The sequence below is a fragment of the Dendrobates tinctorius genome, unplaced genomic scaffold, assembly GCF_039654945.1.
Source record: "Dendrobates tinctorius isolate UK_male_01 unplaced genomic scaffold, ASM3965494v1 ptg000062l, whole genome shotgun sequence".
Taxonomy (NCBI): domain Eukaryota; kingdom Metazoa; phylum Chordata; class Amphibia; order Anura; family Dendrobatidae; genus Dendrobates; species Dendrobates tinctorius.
Genome location: NW_027361730.1, coordinates 25,383,009 through 25,410,157, shown reverse-complemented (window position 1 = coordinate 25,410,157; position 27,149 = coordinate 25,383,009). Strand labels below are relative to the sequence as shown.

General features: G+C 44.1%; 1 protein-coding gene across 1 annotated transcript; it reads left to right on the top strand.

Annotated features, from left to right (window-relative positions):
* Positions 1–2,368: 2,368 nt before the first annotated feature.
* Positions 2,369–26,076, top strand: LOC141093012 (C2 calcium-dependent domain-containing protein 4C-like). The gene is made up of 2 exons (XM_073579424.1): positions 2,369–2,512; positions 24,787–26,076. The coding sequence occupies exon 2, from the start codon at positions 24,854–24,856 to the stop codon at positions 26,021–26,023; it is 1,170 nt and encodes a 389-aa protein (XP_073435525.1). The 5' UTR covers positions 2,369–2,512; positions 24,787–24,853; the 3' UTR covers positions 26,024–26,076.
* Positions 26,077–27,149: the final 1,073 nt, after the last annotated feature.

Sequence of the window (27,149 nt, the reverse complement as noted above, 5' to 3'; positions counted from 1 at the left end):
ACTGGAGTGACTTTTCTTGTGAAGACCTTAGAAGTGCACATTACTTAATGTTGTGTACCTGTTAATGAATTTTGTGCATCCTACTTCAAAACGCCCCTTGTTGTGAATTCTCTTGATCTGACTTCTGAGTCGGGGCTCCTGGTGGTTACTGCGGGTAGTGGAGCTGGCCGGGTTGACAGAATTCTGCCTCCTGATGACGATGATTGAAAGTCAGGGGTTACTGGCTGGGAGGATATAAGTGAGCAGGCTTCCCTCAGTTGCTGCTGGTGATTGGTTTCTTTCTGTGCATTTTGAGGTCTGCTGTCTCCTGCCTGATCCTGCATTTTTCAGTTAAGTTGTTTATTTGCTAATCCTTTACATCTGATCTGGTTTTGCTTCTTTCTGCTTTGTTGTGAGGGTTCAGAGTGCTCCCTGCTGGGGTAGTGCTGGACCCCGCTCCATATGTTACAGCTTGAATCAGTTTGGTCAGTCCCCTGTTATTAGTCTCTTTTGCTTTGCTGCCAGTTCACACCAGAATGCTGATAAAGTGGGGGAGAGGTCGTGAGACCTCAATGTTTTTTGTACATCAGACGTGTTGGATTTTTTAGGGTTTTTGTGTGAATGCAGACAATGTCTTTCCTTTTCTATCCTATCTAGACAGTTTGGGCCCCATCATTTGCTCAGTCTATTTTCTGCCTGTGTTTGTGCCTCATCTTGTCTCACAGACAATATATGTTTGGGGGTTATCTATTTCTTTGGGGTTCTACTCCGGGGCAGTTTTAGATTTCACCTTTCTTGCTTTAAGCTTAGCTAGTTCTCCGGCTGTGCCGAGGCGTCTAGGGCATCGTAGGTACGCCCCACGGCTACTGCTAGTTGTGTTGTTAAGATTAAGGGTCTGCAATCCGCTAAGTTACCAACCTTTCTGGTTTCCTGGTGGCCTAGCCTATTCCTGCTATCCTCCTCGGTGACCTATTCATAACAGCTTCTTGTATAAAAATGGCATGTACACTATACCTTTTAATCAATCGGAGCCTTTGTTCACAATTAGTTTTTTTTCATTAGCGAAAACTGTGTCAGTAATCAAAGCTGGTCCTGGCTTTCAAGCAGTGTTTTGCAGTTTGAACAGCCGAGTGTTTTCACACAAATTACCCCATTCAATTAAACAAAACCACTTTAAGAATCTTCATGAAAATCTCTTTAATAAGAAATCTGTTGGTTATTGACGTGTTTCTCTAAATCTAAACCATGGCAGAAAAATTTGCAGGCATTTGTACGGCAGTACAGATTTCTCGTCAAAAATGGATGAGTTTCATGCAGATTTCGGAATTGCAGATTTCGGAATTGCAGATTACATTCTGATATCTGCGTGAAAAATGCTCCATGTGATCATTACATTAGAGTTTAGAAGAATGCAGTGGTGCAGCTCTGTGATAATACAAATACTAATTGTGTTTAAAAATTAATATATAATGTAAAAATTAATAGTTTTATGTGGAAGTAAAATAATAAAAAATCTTATGCATACACAGCCTTATTTACCTAGAAGAAACCTTTTTCTGTGCAATTCATAAGGTGGAATCCATAGCAAATCAGCATGGAAGACACAGATATTTTCTGTGCTCAATTTACGATTCATTTAAATGATGGTCTCCTCTAGGTATTTTAGGTATTTTTTTATATCTTAAGCACAGCTTAAACATACAATTTATTTGCTGACAATGTTAAAATCATTATTTTTAGTCCTATTAGTCTTTCTGAAAGTGATGTCAAACATGCACAATTTTTCTTCATGTGTAAAAATCTGTATTTTTCCATTGATTTCATGAGACGCGGAATCAGATCCGTTGGCAAGAATTTGCACTTGGCTCACCCTCTCTAGATGTGGTACTAAGCTGACCCAGCACCTTCCTTTTTAACTCCGTTGTTAAGGTGACCGATGAGGTTGCGCTGATGAACAAAGTACACGTCTCACTTCAGCAGATACAGTTTCCTGTAAGGCGCAGTTGCAGGGAAACACATGGAAAGTCCTCAGGTTCAGTACATCTTTTTAAATGCACCCTAGTTTATTTCTCATGCATCACATGATATACCCAGAAGACTCAGCATTTGCATTATATCCCATAATTGCTGAATGTGCACAAATTAATTAGAAACTTTTATAACTTATAGACAGGCTTGTACCTGAAACTTTGCGTGTGTTGAATCACTTTAGTGAGGAAGAAAATGGGGTTTTTAAATATTTAATGTATAAAAAAATTTCTTAACATAAAATCTGAAAAGTAATTGGCCATAGCTATATTAGAACTCATTCTAAGTTTACAGGCATTGAAAAGGTTAATAGGAAGAGCTGTCGCAATGGTCATGGCCGAGGGGTTGTGTCCAGGTATGGTAATGAGCTCTTGCCTTATTGGATGCAGTCTCAATGTTACATCTACCTATTAATAGGGGAATAAAAAACCTTCCTGGTGCCTGACCTCACCTGTTGTACTGATACCTCCACCATGGCACCAACATGCTGCTGCGATTCTGGCTGGTAGGTCTTTATTTCTTCATTACATTGTTTATACTAAAACTTTTACCTTATTATACTTTTGTAATGTTTTATTGGATGCAAGCTGTAAACTGCATTCACAAGTCTGTTGTACACATGTGTGCTTTAATTTTTTAAATGAACAGCACTTGGACTAATAGAGTTTCAGTGATCCATACATCAGTTTTAAAAACTGACCTATCTGTCCAGTCAGCGAGACTCAGAGCATATTCTACTTTCATCCTTTTTGTGGATCAAATTTACCTGCATAAGTCAATGGGGTCCATTAAATATGGATAAAAAATGGACGACACACTTCTGTTTTACATCCTTTTTCAACTGATTTCAACTGATCCATTGCTAAAGGTTAATGCATCAAACAAGCCAAATTTATGAAAAAAGAGAATGTAGCCGAAGTCTGAAATTAGATTCAATGACATGATTTGATAGTATTTCTGTAGCATCAAGTAGTAAAAATTGCATTTATATTTTGATCAAGTGAGACAGAATTAGTTCCAGTACTATTTCTCCACCTAATATGCAAGCTTATGCATAGAAATTATATTGTTCTTTAACCAAAATTACGTAAAAGTATTTCAATAAATGAGTTTTACTAAATAAGAAGATGCACACTTTAGTTGATGTTATATGTTTGTTGATTTAAATAAGATAAGGCATATATGTTATATTTTTGAAGCTTCACTGTTTTTTTAGAGCACGTGTTAAACAGAAACTCCAGAAATGTAGGAAATCCAGTCATATCCTATGAAATATTTCACTTTAGTAGATCACATCAGTGACAAGTGTGTGAACTGTTGATTTCGAATTGAAATAATTCGGTAGGACATATAAGCCCCTGTTCAGATGTTTCTAATACCGAAATTTTGATACCACATTCTAAAGAAAGCCCTATTAGCCTCAACAATAGTGTTTTTGTAATTATGTGTTAAGGCCCCGTCACACTAAGCGACTTACCACCGATCCTGACACCGATATCAAGGTGTCAGGATCGCTAGTAAGTCGCTATGTGATCGCTGGTGAGCTATCACACAGACAGCTTCACCAGCGATCAGCACAGAGATGCCGAGCGCCCGGCATCGCTGGCCATCCCTGTAAAAAATAGAATCAAAATAAATATAGTTATTCTCACCTTCCGACGTCCCGTTCAGCCATCCTGCCTCTCTCCACGCTCCGGTCCCAGTGATCCTTTGCGAGAATGACCGCAAGATGTCACGGTCTCGAGGGATAACCAAGTCTCGCGGTCATTCGTGCAAAGGATCACTGGGACCAGAGCGTGGAGAGAGGCAGGATGGCTGAACGGGACGTCGGAAGGTGAGAATAACTATATTTTTTATTTTTTTTATTATTTTTTACACCTGATCGCTGGTCTCCCGCCTGTCACACGCAGCGATGCCTGCTGGCCAGCGGGAGACCAGCGACCAAAGAAATGTCCATAGGTTTCTTCCAGCGATACCGGCAGGGGGGCCGCTCGCTGATCGCTGTCACACACAGCGATCTCGCTGGTGAGATCGCTGTTACGTCACAAAAGTTGTCACTCAGCAGCGATCTCGCTACCGAGATCGCTTAGTGTGACGGGGCCTTAAGATCCAAAGTAAAAAAAAATCACTTTCAAAGGATTTTAGCTCCCTATAGAACTCATTTGATTAAATCAATGATCATCTGAAATCACAGACTTAAAGGGGTTGTCCAATGAAAACAAGTTTTCATCTGCACAGTAAATAGATAATAACTTGTTCATTGGTCGGCGTCCACCCAATGAGTGCGCAGTGCAAACGCACATAAAAACCGCATCATGCGGTTTTATGCGTTTTCTTGTTTTTTTGCGCATGGTTTTTACAAAAAACCGCATGCTTTTTTTTGCGCTGACGTGCACATGACTATGCGCACGTCAGCGCACCCATAGACTATAATGTGTTTTTGGGTGAATTTTGTGCACATTGCGTGCGCATGCATTTTTTTGAAACAGGTTGGGCGCACAAAAAATGCAACAGGATGAATTTTGCGCGCCAGGGCGCACACTACAAAAAAACGCATGCGCATACAAACACGTACAAACGCATGACTATGCGCACCCATGTTAAGTATAGGAAAAAAATGCATGCGCATTTATGTGCAAAAACGCAGCACAAAAAACGCAAGTGTGAAACCAGCCTTAGGAACGAGCGGCAGTTCACGTGCTTCACCCCCACTCCATTCAATGCCTAAAGATTTGTCAAACATTCCACTCGGCTTTTTCCAGCAGCCCCATAGAAAATGAATGTAGCAGTGGCCGGGCATCCATCCTGCCATTCCATTTGGTAAGGAATAAAAATTCCTACAGTTTTAGCTTCCTGTGGCACTCCTGTTTCCCATGCTTTGGATTTCTGAGTGAGTGAGCTGAATTTTTTCACCCTTTTTTCTACAATTACTGATTTGTTTCCTCTGATTTCTTTCTTTACAGTTACATCTGCGACATACCTTATTTATGGTTGTCCACTGCCTAGTAACTGTTTAGCTGAACAAAGTCTTGTTGTTACCTTACCATCTGTTCATGTTAGCTCTAGTTACAGAGTGTGGTTTAAGGATCTCACAATATATAGTGGGGAAAATAAGTTTTTGATACACTGCTGATTTTGCAAGTTTCCCCGCCTACACAGAATGGAGACATTTGCAATTTTTATCATATGTACACTTCAACCGTGAGACAGAATGTAAAATGAAATCCAGAAAATCACATTGTATTATTTTTTACATAATTAATTTGCATTTTTGCATGAAATAAGGTTTTGATACACTAGAAAAAAAGAACTTAATATTTGATACAGAAACCTTTGATTGTAATTACAGAGGTCAGACGTTTCCTGTAGTTCTTTGCTAAGTATGCGCACACTGCAGCAGGGATTTTGGCCCACGCCTTCATACACATCTTCCCCAGATGTTTCAGGTTTCGGGCTTTTGCTGGGCAACATTAAGTTTCAGGTCCCTCCAAAGATCTTTTTATTGGGCTCATGTCTAAAGACTACTTAGGCCACTCCAGTACCTTGAAATGCTTCTTATGGAGCCACTCCTTAGTTGCTCTGGCTGTGTGTTTCAGGACATTGTCATGCTGGAAGACTCAGCCATGACCCATCTTCAATGCTGTTACTGAGGGAAGGAGGTTGTTGGCCAAAATCTCATGATACGTGACTCCATCCATCTTTCCTTCAATACGGTGCAGTTGTCCTGTCCCCTTTGCAGAAAAGCTCACCCAAGTTATGATGTTTCCCCCACTATACTTCATGCTTGGGACGGTGTTACTGGGGTTCTACTCATCCTTCTCCTTCCTCCAAATATGGCGAATGAAGTTGTACCAAAAAGTTCTATTTTGGTCTCATCTGACCACATGACCTTCCATGCCTCCTCTGGATCATCCAGATGGTCATTGGCGAACTTCAAACGGGCTTGTACATGTGCTGGCATGAGCAGGAGGACCTTGCATGCCCTGCAGGATTTTAATCCATGGAGGCGTTTTGTGTTACTAGCAGTAATGTTTGAAACTGTGGTCCCAGCACTCTTCAGGTCATTGACCAGATCCTCTCGCCCATATAGTTCTGGGCTTATTCCTGACTTTTCTCAGAATCATCCTTACCCCACAAGGCGAGATCCTGCATGAAGTGCAAGAACCAGGAAGATTGACAGTCATCTTGTGTTTCTTCCATTTTCTAATAATTGTGCCAACAGTTGTTGCCGTCTCACCAGGCTACTTGCCTGTTGTCCTGTAGCCCAACCCAGCCTTGTGTTGGTATTCAATTTAGTCCCTGGTGTCCTTAGACAGCTCTTTGGTCTTGGCCGTGGTGGAGAGGTTGGAGTGTAATTGATTGTGTGGACAGGTGTCTTTTATACAGGTAACAAATTCAAACATGTGCAATTAATACAGTGAAGAGTAGGAGTGCTTCTTAAAGAAAAACTAACAGGTCTGAGAGAGCCAGAATTCTTGCTGGTTGGTAGGTGATCAAATTCTTATTTCACGCAATAAAATGCAATTTAATTTTTTACAAATGATAAAGTGATTTTCTGGCTTTTATTTTTAGAAGTCTCTTTCACAGATGACGTGTACCTACAATAAAAATGACATACCTCTCCTTTCTTGTAGGTGGTGTAAGGTAGCGCTTGTTATTCAGGTTGGGGATACTCGCTTTGCAGCCAAATAACCAGGTCCAGCACGGGTTTCTCATATAACATCAACATAGTCCATGCGGTTTATTCATCAGCATAAACAAAAACAGTATGCAACAGTCTTACAGCAGACAGCAGGGTATCTTCATAGTGGAGCTCTGCTCCCCTCAGCCCTCTGGTCACACAGGCTGTGCTTTATCTAGCCAACAGGCTATAAAGTCTCTCCGTTACTCTCCCCGTGTCCAGGTTACCTCTTAGCTGCTTCACAGTACAGACGTCCGTTCCCTCCAGGGAACTGTCAGACACGCGTCGTCATTACACACAGCGTCCACACGTGCTCTCAGGAAGGCAGCCACATCTTCCAGCACGTCGGCCTCACGAGACCTTCCAACCGGGTCCAGGCATTCACTCATGTGACCTTCCCTAGTCACCTTGTATGGTTCATAGCCATGCCCACTGGATCACATGGCTATAAACTCATTGCAGGTCCTACAAACATTCACACACATACTGTTTACTAGGGCGTTAGACCCACGCCCCTGGATGGGTTTGTAGGTGGCTGGTCCCACCCATCTCACCAGCCACCTGAAGGCTTCTCCCTGACACATTGCACCAGAAACCTCAGCAGTACCTCTGCTGTTCAACACATAAGCCTCCATCCCAAGGCCACCCACCTTGGGATACATAACGGTCATTTAGCATCCTACTCCTATTACCACACTGAATATGCCTGTACGCCCATCCTGGGACACCCACACAGCACCCCCTAGCGGACACAGTGGTCACTACACCACATACCTCCCCCCTCTGTTCAAACTTGTGGGGTTGAACACACAACATCACCCCGGGATCTCGAGACCGGGCACCCATGTCACCTTGACCTACAAGTCCAGGGACCGTCTCCGCCTGTTTTGGCCATCATACCGCATCATATTGCCGTTAGGCCTCCCCCGCCCCCAGCGGTTAGTACATCGGCCTTGGGCTTTGGCCTTCCCGTCAAAGTCTGCATCATCAGACACTGTTTAGTCTCCATCCTTTCCCTGTTTGTTCTGTTCCCCGACTTTTCCTTCCCCGACTGGCTCTCCCGGTTGGCGCGGTCATACGTCTTAGTCGACCCTACTGTCAGGCCTGAGTCTGACTCGTTCATTGTCTCACAGGGGCTAAGGTCTCTCAGCCTCGTACTGCCCGTCGAACTGCCACTTGCAGACTTGCCTTACTGTTAGTTTTCGGCCACCTGCCATGTTACTTCTTGGAGGGACCCTTCGGGTCCTTACATCTTAGGCCGCCTTAAACCCATCATGAACTCATTTTCTGCTCCACCAGTTGAGAGTTCCCCTTCCATTCTACCTCTGGTGGTGACAGGAGGTAGTTCGGTTGGTTTAAGTGGTAGTGATCTGCCACCTGATGAGGAAGATAATGATTGGATCTCTGGAGTATCAGACTGGATATAAGACAGCCGACGCCCTATCCGGGTGCTGGTGATTCATTCTGCTTCTCAGGTCCTGGACTTCAGCTCTCTTCCAGTCTTCTCAAGTTAAGTTTGTTTTTTGCTAATGTTCACACTTGCGCTTGTTGGTCAATTCAGTTTTTTGTGTAATCAGCCTGCCCCTGCTGGGGCTATGCTGAAATTCCACTCCTATTAATCAGTATTTGCCAATCTGCTTTTTGTCCCTTATTAGATTGACCTCTTTTTTTGCTCTGTCTCAGAATATTTCAGAGTGCTGATATAGGTTTAGCAGTCTAGTGACTTCAGGGTTAATTTTGCTATCAGAAGTGTTGGACAATATTTTTGTAGGTTCTTTTTGGCAGATTGCAGACAGTGGCTTTCCTTTTCTGTCCTTAGTTAGCCAGGCCCCATCGTTTGCTCAGCCTATTTTCCTGCCTTTGTTTGTATTTTCATCTTGTTTCACCATCAATACATGTGGGGGGCTGTCTTTCCTTTGGGGTCTGCTCTGGGGCAGTTAGTTTTCCTTTTTTCCTGCTTTAGGCTAATGTAGTTCTCCGGTTGTGACGAAGCGTCTAGGACCAACGTAGGAACGCTCCACGACTGCTGCTAGTTGTGCTGTTAAGATCAGGGATCTGCAATCTGCATAGTTACCAACTTTTCTGGTTTTCTGAGACTTAGCTTGTTGTCTTTTTTTTTCCTCCTCGGTTTCCCATTCATTAACAGCGGCCGCCACCTGATGTTCCGCACCTCATTATTGATCCACAGTCGGTCCAGCCTCAACTGCTCAGTCTGTTTCAGGTACATCACCCGATACTCCAAGAGCATCCGAAAGTTTCTCAAGCTTTCCATGGAGCCAACCACAATGATGGGAACCATGGCCTCCTCACCCGACAACTGGACTTCATCATCCGGAGGGATCCTCACCCTTGCCACACCAGAGATATTTACAAGGTCTTGCATTACCTTCCCGAGTCTTCCAATGACTCTCCCGATCGGACCTTTGGGTACGGGAATTATATCTTCCCCCAAGCCCAGCCGTTTCTTCGCTTCCCTTGCTAGCTCTAGGCGTCGAGCAGCTTTCATATTACTCCGCCTAAACAACTGCTTAGCATGGAGACATTGCAGATGGATATTTTTCAGGACAGCTACCCGGTTTGCTGTGTCTTCCCTGGCTGATATTATCACCAACTGCCGAGTCTCAGGTGCCCAGTGCACCTTACACGCTTTGACGGCCTTTTTAAAAGCCTCATGCACACTTTCCTCAGTGCAGGCTTCTTGCATTTCTTCGGGTATGTTAATCACAAACTTGAAGGTCGTGGTCTTGCTCTCTTCCTGGACCGAAGGCTCTGGGTTTACCACGGACATTTCTCTCACTACAGTTGTCCCGACCGGGTGACTGTCTTCTTCAGCTCCTGGCTCCAAATCTTCATGAGATGTAGCCTCTTCAAGACCCTTTGCCAAGATGGGTACTGGCAGTTCCGTCTTATCACTCGCGCTCGGCCGTTGTAAGTCCTCGTCCAACCTCTTCTCCCGCAGAAGACCTCTTACAGTTTCTTTGAGCATTTTCACCTCTCCCATTAGGGTGTTGTTCAGACTTTGCCACGTTGTTAGGTGACCTTTGAGCTCAGAGACCTCCTTCTCCAGCTCATCTATTCTGTGCTCCCTTTCTCTCTTAGAGCCACTGTCACCCCCAGAGTCTGAGTCACCCCCATCAGACGAGTGAACCCTCCAGTTACCGTCTAACCGTGTGTCTACTCCAGTTGTCTTATCAATCAGGTCACCATCAGTCCTGTCACAAGACATCAGGTCCGTCAGTTGGGCAGACGTACCCCTTCTTCCGGTCACTTCTACATCTGACCTGCCCATTTTAGCAGGCGTCACCGTCTGAATGTCTGCTAGCCAACAGTAGAAAGGTCTCCTTCCCCCTGCTGTAGAGGAACTCCACTCTCCCACAAACCAGAGAACAGTCTCGAGTCGCGGCCTTTAACCACTGGACAGGACAAATTCGGGACTATCGTGACATCCTGTCCCTCGATATCCCAGCCTGTCTCAAAGACTACCCAGGCCACTAAACATTCCTTAGTGCCACTGTGGTTGCAAGTGATCCCAACCTTTTTGACGGGTATCTCAGGAGCAACCCTCAGTAGAGCCACCGGGCTCTGCAGGTCGACCAGACCAACTATCTCTTCATTATTTGCCTGGAGGCCATACCCCCGTAGCATCGTGCAAGCTGGGTAGTTCACCAAGCATATTGGACAGACATAGGACATTTGCTCCTGGCAACAGTTCATCTGTACCACCCTTTTTACATTGGATGCTCCACCCCATTCCCCGGGACTCCACCTTCTTTTGGGTGACTATCCCCTTTTGGGACTCCACCCCTTTTTGAGTTACCACCCCCATTTGGGTCACTGCCCCCTTTCGGGATTTCCCCATGTCCTTTCTACTGGCTTCCTTAGACCAAAGTTCACACAACACAGTTTGTCTCTCGGGCTTGTACTGGCCCCTTACGCACGATACCACACCAGTTCTTGCTGGCACTGCCACAGCTCCTTCTGTCACCAATCACCGGCACCTCTGGCTGCCGCTCACAAACAGCTGCTGGCGTCTCCTTTGTACCCCGCCGAGTTACAGCAAGCCACTTGTCACTTTCGTAACCCCGCCGAGTTACAGCAAGCCGCTTGTCACCTTCTTGACCCCACTGAGCCACCGCAAGCTGACTTGAGAGGGAAAAGAAAAAATCACACAACACAAAAAGACACGTGTCCTGTCTGTGTGCTATTCAGGACGTCCGTTTCCTCCTGAGACTGTCCCACACACAGGGCGCACCGGGTGCTATACAGGGAGCCGACTCTCCTCCCAGGGTTTCCCAACACACCGGCCTCACCAGGTCCTGGGGCTCAGTGGGTGCTATTCAGGACATCCGTCTCCTCCTGAGACTGTCCAACACTCACGTCTCACCAGGTCCAAGGTCACAGCACGTGCTCCAGGGATCCGATTCTTCTCCTAGAATCTCCCAACACTGACCCTCCAGGACCTTGCAAGCTGAACCATCCAGGTACACAGTATTTCTCACTGACCCCGGTCAGTACAACACGGACACCTGTCCGTCACCTGCTGATATTGGCCACACAGGTTCTCGGGTACCTCTTATTCACATAGGCACCCTATTGCAATCAACAGTCTCTTTCTCTGACCCCGGTCAGCATACCACACTGTTTTCATGACCGTCACCTGCCGGCCACGCAGGCTCTCGGACCCCTCTACCGCAGAGGTGTCCTATAAATCTCTTCCACTGACCCCGGTCAGCAATACTCACGGTTTTCAAGACCGTCTGTTCTCCTGGCTCAGAGTCACCAGCATTGCAACATGTGCTTTTGGAACCGTTGCCCTTAGCAACCGAGTTTTGCAGTCCTCATCCGTTGCCCCTAGCAACAACGCTACAACAGTGCCTTTCGCATTCTCCACCAATTGTAAGGTAGCACTTGTTATTCAGGTTGGGGATACTCGCTTTGCAGCCAAATAACCTGGTCCAGCACGGGTTTCTCATATAACATCAATATAGTCCATGCGGTTTATTCATCAGCATAAACCAAAGCAGTATGCAACAGTCTTAAAGCAGACAGCAGGGTATCTTCATAGTGGAGCTCTGCTCCCCTCAGTCCTCTGGTCACACAGGCTGTGCTTTATCTAGCCAACAGGCTATACAGTCTCTCCCTTACTCTCCCCGTGTCCTGGTTACCTCTTAGCGTCTTCACACTGCAGACATCCGTTCCCTCCAGGGAACTGTCAGACACACGCCGCCATTACAAACAGCGTCCACACGTGCTCTCAGAAAGGCAGCCACATCTTCCAGCACATCGGCCTCACAAGACCTTCCATACGGACCAACCGGGTCCAGGCATTCACTCATGTGACCTTCCCTGGTCACCTTATATGGTCCATAGCCATGTCCACTGGATCACATGACTATGAACTTATCGCAGGTCCTACAACTATTCACACACATACTGTTTACTAGGGCGTTAGACCCACGCCCCTGGGTGGGTTTGTAGGTGGGTGGGTTTGTAGGTGGCTGGTTCCACCCGTCTCACCATCCACCTGAAGGCTTCTCCCTGACACATTGTACCAGAAACCTCAGCAGTACCTCTGCTGATCAACACATAATCAAGCCTCCATCCCAAGGCCACCCACCTTGGGATACATAACGGTCATTTAGCATCCTCCTATTACCACACTGAATATGCCTGTTCGCCCATCCTGGGACACCCACACAGGGCCCCCTAGCGGACACAGTGGTCACTACACCACAGTGGGAAAACTTGGAAAATCAGCAGTATTTCAAATACTTATTTTCCTAACTGTAGTACCTGATATACGAGCCACAATGCGTGTTAGATACTGACCATAATGTGTGTTATAATATGTGCTGTATAGATGGCCAGATAGCAAGGCAGGGATTGGGATTCCTTACTGAATAATAAATAATGAAATCCAGTCAAAATTAATTTTTGATTTGTAGGAAAAATCTGAAAAGATTACGCTAGTGGAGATAGTGATCTTGAGCTGCCACTGGTTTCTTTTTAAACAAGAAGTCTCTATGAAGACTTGAAACACCTTTTTTGCACTAAGAATCTGATACATTGGAAGTAGAGTTGAGCGATACCGTCCGATACTTCAAAGTATCGGATCGGAATGGATCGGCCGATCTTAAAAAAAGTATCGGTATCGCCGATTCCGATACCGGAAGTCCCATTCAAGTCTATGGGACTTCCGGTATCGGAATAAGAAAAATCCTGTTTTTCCCTTGTACAGCCTCTCTGGGGTCTGTACGGGCCTTTCGGGGGGCTGTGCCAGCCTGCCGGGGGGTCTGTGCAGGCTCCGGTGGTCTGTGCCGGCCTGCCGGGGGGCTGTGCCGGCCTGCCAGGGGGGCTGTGCAGGCTCCGGTGGGCTGTGCCGGCCTGCCGGGGGGCTGTGCAGGCTTCGGGGGTCTGTGCAGACATCGTCCGATGGGACTACAAGTCCCATCGGGCGATGCCTGCTACCATGACAGTGATTGACACATTAGCCAATGATGGGACAGTAGTAGTCCCATCATCCCGCTAATGTGTTGAATGTAAAAAAAAAAAAAAAAATTACATGCTACATACATACAACATGCATACTACATACATGCTACATTCATACTACATACTACATACATGCTACATACATACTACATGCAACATACATACTACATGCATGCAACATGCATACTACATATATACTACATGCATGCTACATACATACTACATACATACTACATATATGCTACATACATACTACATGCTACATACATACTACATATATACTACATGCATGCTACATACATACTACATGCTACATACATACTACATATATACTACATGCATGCTACATACATACTACATACATACTACATATATACTACATGCATGCTACATACATACTGCATGCTACATGCATGCTACCTACATACTACATACATGCAACATACATACTACATACATACTACATGCAACATACATACTACATATATACTACATGCATGCAACATGCATACTACATATATACTACATGCATACATATATGCTACATACATACTACATATATACTACATGCATGCTACATACATACTACATGCTACATACATACTACATATATACTACATGCATGCTACATACATACTGCATGCTACATGCATACTACATACATACTACATGCTACATACATACCACATATATACTACATACATACTACATACAATACATTCATACAATACATACATAGACATACAGTACATATAACATAGAGTAACATACTTACCAATACTTGTCACATTGTTCCCCGAAGCCATTGTCTTTTATGGAATAAATATTAACATAACAAACCACAAAAATACTCACCCACGATCCGAAGCAGTCCACGAGTGTGTCCACGACGATCTTGGGTAGAGAACTGCAGCATCAGCTGTTGCTGCCGTTTTCTACGGGCTGCAGGAATCCAATGACGGAAGGTAGGTATCCTTCCGCACTGTATTCCTCCGCCACTTAAAAAAAAAAAGAAAGTCCCTAGTCTCACTTTATGCCATTGCTGTGTGGGAAATTCCCACGCAGCAATGGCATAAAGTGAGACTAGGGACTTTTTTTTTTTTTTAAGTGGCGGAGGAATACAGTGCGGAAGGATACCTACCTTCCGTCATTGGATTCCTGCAGCCCGTAGAGAACGGCAGCAACAGCTGATGCTGCAGTTCTCTACCCAAGATCGTCGTGGGACACACTCGTGGACTGCTTCGGATCGTGGGTGAGTATTTTTGTGGTTTGTTATGTTAATATTTATTCCGTAAAAGACAATGGCTTCGGGGAACAATGTGACAAGTATTGGTAAGTATGTTACTCTATGTTATATGTACTGTATGTCTATGTATGTATTGTATGAATGTATTGTATGTAGTATGTATGTAGTATGTAGTATATATGTGGTATGTAGTATGTATGTAGTATATATGTGGTATGTAGTATGTATGTAGTATATATGTGGTATGTATGTTGTATGTAGTATATATGTGGTATGTATGTAGCATGTAGTATGTATGTAGTATGTATGTAGTATGTATGTAGCATGCATGTAGCATGTAGTATGTATGTAGTATATATGTAGTATGTAGCATGTAGTATGTATGTAGCATGTAGTATGTATGTAGCATGTAGTATGTAGCATGTAGCATGTAGTATGTATGTAGCATGTAGTATGTAGCATGTAGCATGTAGTATGTATGTAGTATGTAGTATGTATGTAGCATGTAGTATGTATGTAGTATGTATGTAGCATGTAGTATGTATGTAGCATGTAGTATGTATGTAGCATGTAGTATGTATGTAGCATGTAGTATGTATGTAGCATGTAGTATGTATGTAGCATGTAGTATGTATGTAGCATGTAGTATGTATGTAGCATGTAGTATATATGTAGTATGTATGCATGCATGTAGTATATATGTAGTATGTAGCATGCATGTAGTATATATGTAGTATGTATGTAGCATGCATGTAGTATATATGTAGTATGTATGTAGCATGTATGTAGCATGTAGTATGTATGTAGTATGTATGTAGCATGCATGTAGCATGTAGTATGTATGTAGCATGTAGTATGTATGTAGCATGTAGCATGCATGTAGTATGTATGTAGCATGTAGCATGCATGTAGCATGCATGTAGTATGTAGTATGCATGTAGTATGTATGTAGCATGTAGTATGTATGTAGCATGTAGTATGTATGTAGCATGTAGTATGTATGTAGCATGTAGTATGTATGTAGCATGTAGTATGTATGTAGCATGTAGTATGTATGTAGCATGTAGTATGTATGTAGCATGTAGTATGTATGTAGCATGTAGTATGTATGTAGCATGCATGTAGTATGCATGTAGTATGTATGTAGCATGCATGTAGCATGCATGTAGCATGTAGTATGTATGTAGCATGTAGTATGTATGTAGCATGTAGCATGCATGTAGCATGCATGTAGCATGCATGTAGCATGCATGTAGCATGCATGTAGCATGCATGTAGCATGCATGTAGCATGTATGTAGCATGTATGTAGCATGTATGTAGCATGTATGTAGCATGTAGTATGTATGTAGCATGTAGTATGTATGTAGCATGTAGTATGTATGTAGCATGCATGTAATATATATGTAGTATGTATGTTGCATGTAGTATGTATGTTGCATGTAGTATGTATGTTGCATGTAGTATGTATGTTGCATGTAGTATGTATGTTGCATGTAGCATGCATGTAGCATGCAGCATGCATGTAGCATGCATGTAGCATGCATGTAGCATGCAGTATGTATGTAGTATGTAGCATGTATGTGGTATGTATGTATGTAGTATTTTTTTTTATTTTTTTTAACATTTAACACATTAGCCGGATGATGGGACTACTACTGTCCCATCATTGGCTAATGTGTCAATCACTGTCATGGTAGCAGGCATCGCCAGATGGGACTTGTAGTCCCATCGGACGATGCTTGCACAGCCCCCCGGCAGGCCGGCACAGCCCCCCGGCAGGCCGGCACAGCCCCCCGGCAGGCCGGCACAGCCCCCCGGCAGGCCGGCACAGCCCCCCGGCAGGCCGGTACAGACCCCCACAGGGTGCACAGACCACCGGCAGGCCGGCACAGCCCCCCGGCAGGCCGGTACAGACCCCCACAGGGTGCACAGACCACCGGCAGGCCGGCACAGCCCCCCGGCAGGCCGGTACAGACCCCGGGCAGTCCACACAGCCCCCCGGCAGGCCGGCACAGCCCCCCGGCAGGCCGGCAGAGACCCCCGGAAGGCCCGAAATGACGGCGCATCATGATGCGCACACACCGCGCATCATGATGACGTCAGGCTGTCAATCAACTTTGAACTTCCGATTCCGATGCCGACTTCCGATATTGAAAAAATATCGGAAGTCGGTATCGGAATTCCGATACAGCAAGTATCGGCCGATACCCGATACTTGCGGTATCGGAATGCTCAACACTAATTGGAAGTAAAGGGTCATTCAAATTTGGAGGTTGACTAGAATGTCATATCACCAGTAACAATGTCAGGCAGGTTGAGTAACATATAGAGCACTTTCATTCAATAAATCTGGTGCTGCAAGAACATACACTTTTCCAATATGATATCACATGTTTTTAGAGCTTGTCAGAAAATAGTGTTATACTGTAGCATCTGAGGTTGTGGGTTGTAATAATCACCTAGGTAGGTTAACGATGCAACTGTTTGTATTTCTTATGTCCACGGTCTTACAACAACTCCGGGTAGATGGCCACAATGCAATGCCCCAGTTCACAAGATTCCAACTCAGGACCGGTAGTTCCACTGACCTATAGCAGGAAATACCCACTCTCTCCCAAATTTTTTTTGGGCTACAGCTTTTGTATCTCCCGCCGGTATAGTCTGCAGTCACAGCCTATGTGTGACGTTCAGGGAGAGATAACGTCCGAGAGTGGACCCTCTGGGTCGCGGATCCCAAGCCCATGGGTCGAGCGCACCAGGTGATGCCCGACCCCTGTACAGGGATCATTAGGGGCAGGACCGCAGGGGGCAGAACCGTGACTGCTGGAACCGAGAGGGGCGGCTTGAGGGACTGGAGAAGGGAACCGGCTGGCGAGGCTTACCAAGGCTCGGAACTCCGTGCAGGAGGATAGAGAACAAACGGAGGACCGGTAGACAGAGGGCTGGATGCTGGGCAGGGAACAGAACGGACACTGGAGGACGGAACAGAGGCAGGGAACCAGGGAGACGAAGGTAGTGACACTAGGAGTAGGCAGGACAGAGGACGGGCAGGAAGACAGGGCAGACACCAGAGGTAGAGACAGCAAGACTAGGACTAGGGAACGTACGAGATACAAAGAGACCTATAGGAACCTATAGGTGGCCAAATTAGAGCAGGTAGGGACACACAATAATCAGGCGTCCTCCCCTTGTGGGAGACGCCTGATATATCCCCTGCCGGTAGGCGATAGGCTGGCCACTAATCGGCCGCCGCCCACCTCAGGGTTAAACCACCCGACGGCCGCGCGCCCGTGCCCTAATGCGCATGTGCGGGGTAGCCGCTGTTGGGAGACCAGGAAGGCGTGGCGCGCGTGAGCAGGAGGAGGAAGGAGGCGTGCGTGGACCGGAGGAGGGAGGAAGCGGCGGTGCGCGACGGACAAGGTAAGAACTAGCCGCGGGGGGCCCGGAGCTAGGGGGGCGGCGGTGGTTACGACCGGCGCCGTTACACTATGCTCCTCCAGACGATGGACACCACGACCGAAGCACATGTATCCAGCTCCAGACGATAGCAACATAAGTACAGTCCCGACCGGGGTTCTCCAAATGTTTTCAGTGATGCATAATGGAGTAGATCTGTATGGCACCCGATAAAGCCCTGGTTCCTTGAGTTGATCCTGTAAAGTCTCTGCGTAGATAGATGAAGCCTTCTTTCAAAATCCACAACTCTCATTCAGGGTATTCTCCCACAGTATTTGAGGAAGGTGGGGGAGGTAATCCCTCAATGTTCAATTGATCAATTAACCTGCATTTTTGTCCTTCAAGATGTGTAGACTAGTAAACCGCAGGGAGCTGATATAAAATCTAATCAGTAGATTTCATAGATTAACATACAAGAGTCAACATAAAGTCTCTTATGAACAATGACTCATGCCCCTTTACCTACTGAACAATATGTAATATGAATATATATATAAGAATAAATGCTGTTTCGTCACAGTATGTTACGCTATGATGCAAAAAATGCTCTGTGCAAACTGGGTTCAATTGTCACGGTCACGTGTGTCTGGACGCAGCGAGTACCACAAGGCGAACCCATATGACACATGTGACCCTGGATAAACCGCCTCCAGTTGGGCGAATTTAAATAATAGGACGTGCAGCTGGATACACCACCTCCAACTGGCGAATTTAGATATTACACGTATATATAAAGTAGTCTGGAAACCCCGCCTCCAGTAAGGCGAATTTAAATAATAAAGGGGAACCTGGGTAACATTAACAATGGTGGGCCCTGCAATAGGGAAGTGGAGACCTCCTGTACTCCCCTGAGCCAGAGTCCCTGCACTCCTAACGTTCCCTATGCCGGTTCCGCACCGGGCGACGCACAGGAACCTAAAAACCCTAGCTCGCCCTGAACCTAAACCCTCACTAGGGAATTGGTCGGTGCGGAAACTAATCCCACCACTGCACTAAACACACATGAGGGAAAATGACAATACAGGGGAAACACCACTTAGCTTTGCTCTGTTGCGTACGCTCCTAGCAACAGAGCCCACCACCTGTATCTTCTCCTCCACCCGGATCTTTCACCATAACTGGATCCTTCACCATAGTGCCGCCTTTGAGCAGAGTCCACCACCAGTTGCAGCTGCCCAGTAAACAGAGTCCCAAAGATGAGTCCAGCTTCTGCCAAAAAGTCCAGTATGCTTGAGTCCAGTTTTCAGCAACCAAGTCCAGCATGCTGAGTGCAACTCTCACCATCGTCACCACTCCACCAAGCCATGCAAGCACCTCCTGCTGACACCGTATACTGCGACTCCACCACGCCATGCTAGCCCTTCCTGCAGACCACATAGCTGCCACTCGTCCCCTCTGGCTGGGCTGCGCAGGACTCATGTTCAGTTCCTTTCACCCAGGCTTCCTTGTGAATGATTAACACACAATATCACCAACAGTGATTGAACACACCTGGCTCTCTTTTATAGAGCCTCACACCTGATTTATAATTACGTGCACTAAACCAAAGAAACTAAAGTGCACTACCACTCACCACCACCGGGGCAACTTAGAATGAACGACACCATGTGTAATAATTCTAATGGCCACCGGGGGCAATCACATCTCTTTGGCACCTAGCCAAAGGAAAAAAAGTTCACTTATCCATTTAAACTGTCAGATCCACGCTGGATCATGACATCAATGCTTCAGATTTTGACAGATAGGCCGGGGTCACACTGGCGAGGAATACGGCCGAGTGAGAGGCGCTAAAAGCACGCATTAGACACGGACAAATGATTCTCTATGGGGTCACTCGCACCAGGCGTATATTTCTCATCCGTATTCTACGCTCCGTGCCAATCGCAGCATGCTGCGATTGTCAGCGTACTACGGCCGTAGTACGCCAATGCAAGTCTATGGGTGCGCAAAAAATACGGATTACACACGGACCACACGTGACTTGTGAGAAATACGCACCCGGTGTCTTAGCAAAGCCGGCAATTCAGTGCGCTATACAGTAAAATCACACTGACAGGTTTAATAAAGAAACGAATGAATAGATATAGACACATAGAATACATATATATATATATATGCATTCTATGTGTCTATATCTATTCTTTGGTTTCTGTTATAAACCCTGTCATAGGGCTCCATTATATGTCCATTTTGCAAGCCTGCGAGAAAATCTCGCCATACGGATTGCATACGGATGCTTACATGCGCAAAATACGCGACCACACTTTGCTTACGGATGACATACGGAGCACTGTTTAGGGGCCATTCATCCGTATTACGCATGTAAAATACTGACCGTATTTTGCGTTGGTTAGTGTGACCCCGGCCTTACAAAATAAATCTTCCTAGAACACTCGGTTGTGTGTTTGTAGTACTATAATGGTAAACAAAAAAATGGAGCCTAAATGAACCTAACTAAAAAAAATCCTATTTGACCACTTTTGACATTTGTTTTGAATTCTGTAGGCCCAAAAAATGATAGTGTTTAAGAAAAAAAAAAATCATAATGATTAGAATGACCTTTTGATTTCTGCCTAGTATCAATGTTCACGTCACAGCAGGGTTAACTGCAGCTGGACACATAATTCAGTCTGATATGCACAATACTTAGTAGAGTCCTTTTAGATAACACTGTTGAGAACCCATGACGTCTCTATGGAGTACCACTCTAGGGATGTGCTTGTACTGTGCAAACAACAGCATAGAAGTAATGCTTAAACAGCAGATTAAATGGCAGATATTTAGCCTTTATAGCAGTCCCATACCACTGAGATAAATACTGCATAGATTTAGCCACTCTTGACATTATAAGCAGTGGTACAAAGAAGGAATCTAAAGTTAAAGGTAGCCTGTAATCAGATTAATGTTGTCCGAACGATGCGCATCACAAATCAAGCATAGGCGTTGTGATTGCAGATAAGTATGTTTTAGTCTGAAATACTGTAGCCATCCAGAGTAAAATTAATTTGTAATCCCGGCCAGGGACTATGTGTCTTTGCTGACTAATCCAGTGCAATCCCCAGACAGCTTCTCTCTGTCCAAATGCTGTTGACTGACAGGTCTGTCCTAATGTACACACATAAAGACCTGTCAGTCAACAGTAACAGGGCATGGAAAAGCCCAATAGGGAACTGCCTCAGACTAGTCAGCCAAGACACATACTTCTCCGCCTGCTTTTTAAAGTATGATTACTCATTACTCCGGACAGCCACGTTGTGTTAGAGTAAAACATACCCGGATGCGATTGTGTAGCCAGTGTCTGATTCATGCTGTCATGGTTCTGAAAGCATAAATCTGATTATAGGTTCCCTTTAAATACTGAATTAAAGCAATGCTGAATTTAGCAGTATAAGGCTACTTTCACACTTGCGTTTTTTTGCGCTGCGCACCGTGCGCAGTGCAAACGCACATAAAAATGCATCATGCGTTTGTGTGCGTTTTTTGCAGGTTTGCGTGCGTGTTTTTTTTTTAAAAAACGCATGTTTTTTTTGCGCATACGTGCGCATTACCATGCGCACCCATAGACTATAATGGGTGTTTGAGTGTAAAAAAAAACGCATTGCGTGCGCATGCGTTTTTTGGGGGCAAGTCGGACGCACAAAAAATGCAACAGGATGCATTTTGTGCGCCCGAGTGCACACTACAAAAAAACGCATGCGCATACAAACGCATACAAGCGCATGTGTATGCGCACCTATGCGCACCCATGTAAAAGATAGGGAAAAAACGCATGCCTTTTTTTGCGCTAAAAAACACAAGTGTGAAACCAGCCTGAACTACATGTTGACAAGTTTTGCTACACTGGTACATTGAAGCAGACTACTAGACAATAGAGCAATTTGTGCTGATGAGATGTTTAGCTGCCAGAAGATTGATTATTTGTTGTAGCAAACCCAAAGTATTCCTCTTAGGCCGGGGTCACACTGGCAAGGAATACGGCCGAGTGAGAGGGGTTAAAAGCACGCATTAGACACGGACCAATGATTCTCTATGGGGTCCCTCGCACCAGCCGTATATTTCTCATCCGTATTCTACGCTCCGTGCCAATCGCAGCATGCTGCGATTGTCAGCGTACTACGGCCGTAGTACGCCAATGCAAGTCTATGGGTGCGCAAAAAATACGGATTACACACGGACCACACATGTGACCTGCGAGAAATACTGACCCGGTGTCTTTCAGCAAAGCCGGCAATTCAGTGCGCTATACAGTAAACTCACACTGACAGGTTTAATAAAGAAACGAAAGAATAGATTTAGACACATAGAATGCATATATATATATACACGCATTCTATGTGTCTATATCTATTCGTTTATTTCTTTAATAAAACTGTCATAGGGCTCCATTATATGTCCATTTTGCAAGCCTGCGAGAAAATCTCGCCATACGGATGCCATACGGATTACATACGGATGCTGACATGCGCAAAATACGCGACCACACCTTGATTACGGATGACATACGGAGCACTATTTAGGGGTCTGTCATCCGTATTACGCATGTAAAATACTGACCGTATTTTGCGTCGGTTAGTGTGACCCCGGCCTTATATAGCTTTTCAGCCTCTCAGGAAATGTTCACATGATTAGTTGTCAATAATGCTTTTTATCTGAATTTTTTTATTGGATTTATTGCATTTCAGGCTTTGGAAATGAGAACTACCATGCCTCCCCGAAAATCTGACCTACCCCTTAAATAAACCCAAGCATTATTTTAAAGGATTTTTAAAAAGTTTGTTTGAAATATAACCCCTACTTCAAAAATAATCGAAAATTTACAGTCAGGGCCAGTTTTGGGATGGGTTTGGACAATTGCACAGCACCCTCACTCTTTTAGGCGCTTCCGGAGTATATATATTCCGAGGTTAAGACTGCTTATGAACCTTTTGTGATGTCACAATCATATAACCATGATGTCATCAAAGGTTATATGAGAACTGAAGAGGAAACAGGATGGTATGCATGTCCGGCGTTAGGAAGAAGAGGGTGGGCGGCAAACTGGGCAATTTCTCACCCCAGCATTTTTATTCCGAGTTTAAGACTGCTTAAGGACCTTCTATGACATTGTGGTCATTTGATCATGATGCCAGCAAAGGTCATTTAAGTACAGGAGTCTAGCGTAACTGGGCTGTTATGTACTGTATGTGCAGAGTGAGTGTATATACATGAGTATGTATATGCAGTGTGTGTATATACAATGGAAGGAAGGTATGTGCAGTGTGTGTGTGATGACATGATTATATTTGAATAAATGTTGATTTTTTTGTTGAAGAAAAAATGTGGATTGTTGTTCATGGAAAAAAATAAGAAATCCTCTGAAAATAAGGACTAACCCATCTTTCTTAGCAAAAACATAATATAAGACCATATCTTTTTGGGACGGAAACAGAATATATTAAATATGCAGAGATTCTGTGCCCCTTAAGTACTTTAACTGGCATCTCATAATTTTCCACTGCTATGTAATGAAAGAGGTCATTTCACTATTTTTTTATGTGTTAAACTGGTCATATCATGATAAAGTCTATAATCCGAACTTCACACTCCCGTCTCCAAGACTTCTCTAGAACTGCACCAGTTCTCTGGAATGCACTACCCAAGACAATCCAGTTACTTCCCAGTATTTATAGTTTTCTATGGGCCCTAAAACCAAATTTCATTAGATTGTCCTATCACCTCACTAATGTAACTATTCCCTGTTTTCCCTTCCTAATTTTCCTAAGAATTAGTCCCTTCTATCATCTATCCTCACAATCTCCATGCATTCAATAACACTATATATCTGTACTAAGGGTACCGTTACACTTAGCGATGCACCAGCGATATGGATCGCTGGTGCATCGCTAAGTGGTCGCTAGTGAGCTGCCACACAGGCAGATCTCACCAGTGACATAGCAGGGGTCGGGGGTCGCTACTTACCTGTCAGACGAGGCGATCCTGGCGTCCTCCCGCCCGAGTCCACACCTCGCTCGTCGGCGCCACAGGAAGCGCAGCAGGAAGTGGCCGACGAGGAATGGTCCAGGACGTTCTCGCGCGACCAACGATGAGCAGCGGGAGAGTGGGTCGGAGGTAAGTATCACATGTAGCGATATCGCTAGCAATATCGCTGCAACGTCAGAAAATCGGTGCTTTTTGATGACTTACCTATGAGAATTTATTTTAATACGCCTATTTATTTTTTTATATGTATGGCTGAACCATACACTACAAGCACTTTTTACATTTTGTGTCTCTCTTGCTTCCTCATAGATTATAAACTTGCGAGCACGGCCAACACCCTTCATTTGAATTGTTAAATATGTATTGCTGTGCAATGTCTGATATCCGTACATGTCCCCTCTGATTCGTAAGATGCTATAGAATATATTGGTGCTATAGAAATAACATTATTATTATTGTTGTTATTATTATTATTATTGTTATAGTGGCTAAACAGATAAATAATTTTTTTTCTTATCTCCTTTGTGGAGCTATTGGAACTATTGGCTTGTAAATTATATGTTAATTTTTCCCTTTAACTATGGAGTGTTAGTAGATTTTTCTGTGGAGTTGTTTACTTTTTTCCTTACATGATGTTGCCCAATTATAAGAAGGCAGTGGCATACGGGGGGGATAATAGCAAAGTAGGTCCGACCCAGCTTTCTTAGTGTGACATGGTAAGACTGATGTTTCTATCTGGGTCACTTGGATTTCACTGCAAGCAGCTAGTGTGATTACAAGCACTGGGGAGGCAAACAGTTGCATATCATTAGCAATTGGTCATATTCATAAAGATACTTTAGATGTGTTCCTTTTAAATATGTTACTCTTAACATCTGTGGATCTGTTGTCATGCCTAATGATTTTCCCTTCTTATGTTACAGCACATCCAGCCTCTTTTTCACGTGTGAATGTCGATGTCACTAAGCTTATTGTGGCCAGAAAATCTGTATGCTGACCATGGTTGGAAAAGAGAGGCCCAGGCATTATCTTTCCACTTTTACAAATGTCTTGACACCAGATAGTATTCCTGAATTTTGTATACCTCCTAGGCACCAAACTCATAAAGAGCTAAATTCAGGTCCTCAGTACCTGTCCATTCCTGACCTCAGCATGTCGATGTTTGAAGCAGCAAGACCAAGTTTATATTATACTCACACCATTCAAGTAGAGAGTGTGGAAGATACTCTAGAGGGAGAGAATACTAATGCTGATCCTCAGTCACAAGCTGCTTTATCATTGCCTCATCTTGCAAAGACACAGACCTGCTATGGTTTCTGTACCTTGCTGGAAAGTCCAAATACAAGAAGAAAAGAATCACTGTTTCACAATGACCCTGCTAATCCACCTATTTTGCTACCTCGATCTCGCTCTAATACTGTATCTTGTAAAGAGATTGCCTCACCAAACTACTACAGCACATTGAAGTTACGACCTCTTAAACGTTCTGGAACTTTAGATAGTGACACAACTTCTTCAAATGACTCCTCTCCTTTTAGCTCTCCTCTGCTCCACAGATCTTTCCCAATGAAATTGTTAAAATCCTTCAACCAGGAAAATAAATTGTCTAGAGCATTTAAGGTCGACTATATGTCTTCTGCTCTGAGAAACAGTTCAATCTCAACTGATGAGGATAGCTCAACTGACAGTAGTCCATGTATCACCAGAAGAACATCCCAAGAGTGGGCATATGACTCTCCTGCACATTCCACTAGTGGTTTGCTGTTGTCCCCTGGGAAATTCCCGGTAGATAATGCTGTAACTCTAGATACAGGAGGAATTTTAAGGCTGTCCACTGAATATCGACCAGAAAACATGAGACTCCGTATTCGTCTTGTCAGTGCAGAAGGACTGTATAAACAGTCCGTAGATCCCAAAAACATTGGCTGCTACATTTCCATATCATTAGTACCTGGCAAAAATCAAAAGCAAAGAAGTACCCTGATCCGCGGAAGCCGCAGCCCAATCTTCAATGAAGATTTCTTTTTTGAGGGTCTAGAGCCTCAAGATCTCTTCCAGAAAACTCTAAAGATAAAGGCCCTAAGTAAGAGCTGTGGTATAAAAAGAGAAAATATTTTGGGAAGGAGCAAACTCCATCTTCTTAATGTTTTAGTGCTTTAAGACTTTCTACTAAGTTTGCACTAAACTTAAATAAAATATTCAATTCTATGTCATGATTTTGTATCTACATATTATTCCTTTAGCTATAACATATGCTCAGTTCCAATATTTTATTTCTGTTCAATTTCATACAGCAGGTCATCCATGTTGCTAAAAAATATATGAAACAGTACATGTTTTCTTTTCCTCTAGTTACTCCTAGACTTAAAACTTTAACTTAGTTACACTGCTTCATAGGTCTATGCATTTCTAACATGATCTAATATTATAGAGTCACCCTTTTACCTACATTACAAAATTTTGGGCCTAATTCATTAAAACTTTCATAACAGAATTCTGCTGTAAAAGCTTTGAAAAGTGGCAAAATGTGGGAACATCTCTAACAGTTGAGACTTTTGGAGTCTTCATGCCAGTTTCTTATAGCTCCGCCAAAATGGAAGGAGATGGGCGTGACGCCGAAGCTCATATAATAAATGACGAGCTGTGGTGTTCCACACAGCAGAAATTTCACTCTAGTCCCTGACTGGAATGAGACTTCTGTCTTCATACACCACTCATCAGACACTCCAGATTCACTCATCAAGACACAAGCACATTATTTGCTTGAAAGGAAATATATCACTGTATGTTTGCTTACTAGTCACTACATCTAATTACTACTAGGGATGGAGAAGCCATGGGCAAAGGGATTTGTCTCAAACAAGCTAATTTTTTTACGTGATGGAGTGTTGTGAGCATGATTTGTGTCGTGTGCAGTAGTAGTGTATAGTCAGCATGAGAATGAGTTTAGCAATCTCCATAACCCTTTGTGAATGGTGCGAACCTGTGTAATCATCCTTTAGCGTTATAAAAAAGGTATAACGTACACAGATGGTTGTTGGCCAAATGATGATCTGACCAATGATTCAACTGACATCCATGTTAGTTGACATTCATACACAGTACTGTTCATTCAGCTGAGCAAACGTGTTCTTTATGAGAGAGCCACCATCAGACATGTCCAAGAAAGATATACCGTAATCAACAGTGCAAAGTCGAAAATGCCAGGGCCCACATATACATTAGACTGTCAACCAAGCTATCGATAAGGCGGGATTGGCTTACATAAATCTAATTTGTATACATG

Bases quoted from the DNA above. Each gene is read 5' to 3' on its own strand.
- LOC141093012 (XM_073579424.1), top strand. From the start codon at position 24,854: ATGCTGACCATGGTTGGAAAAGAGAGGCCCAGGCATTATCTTTCCACT.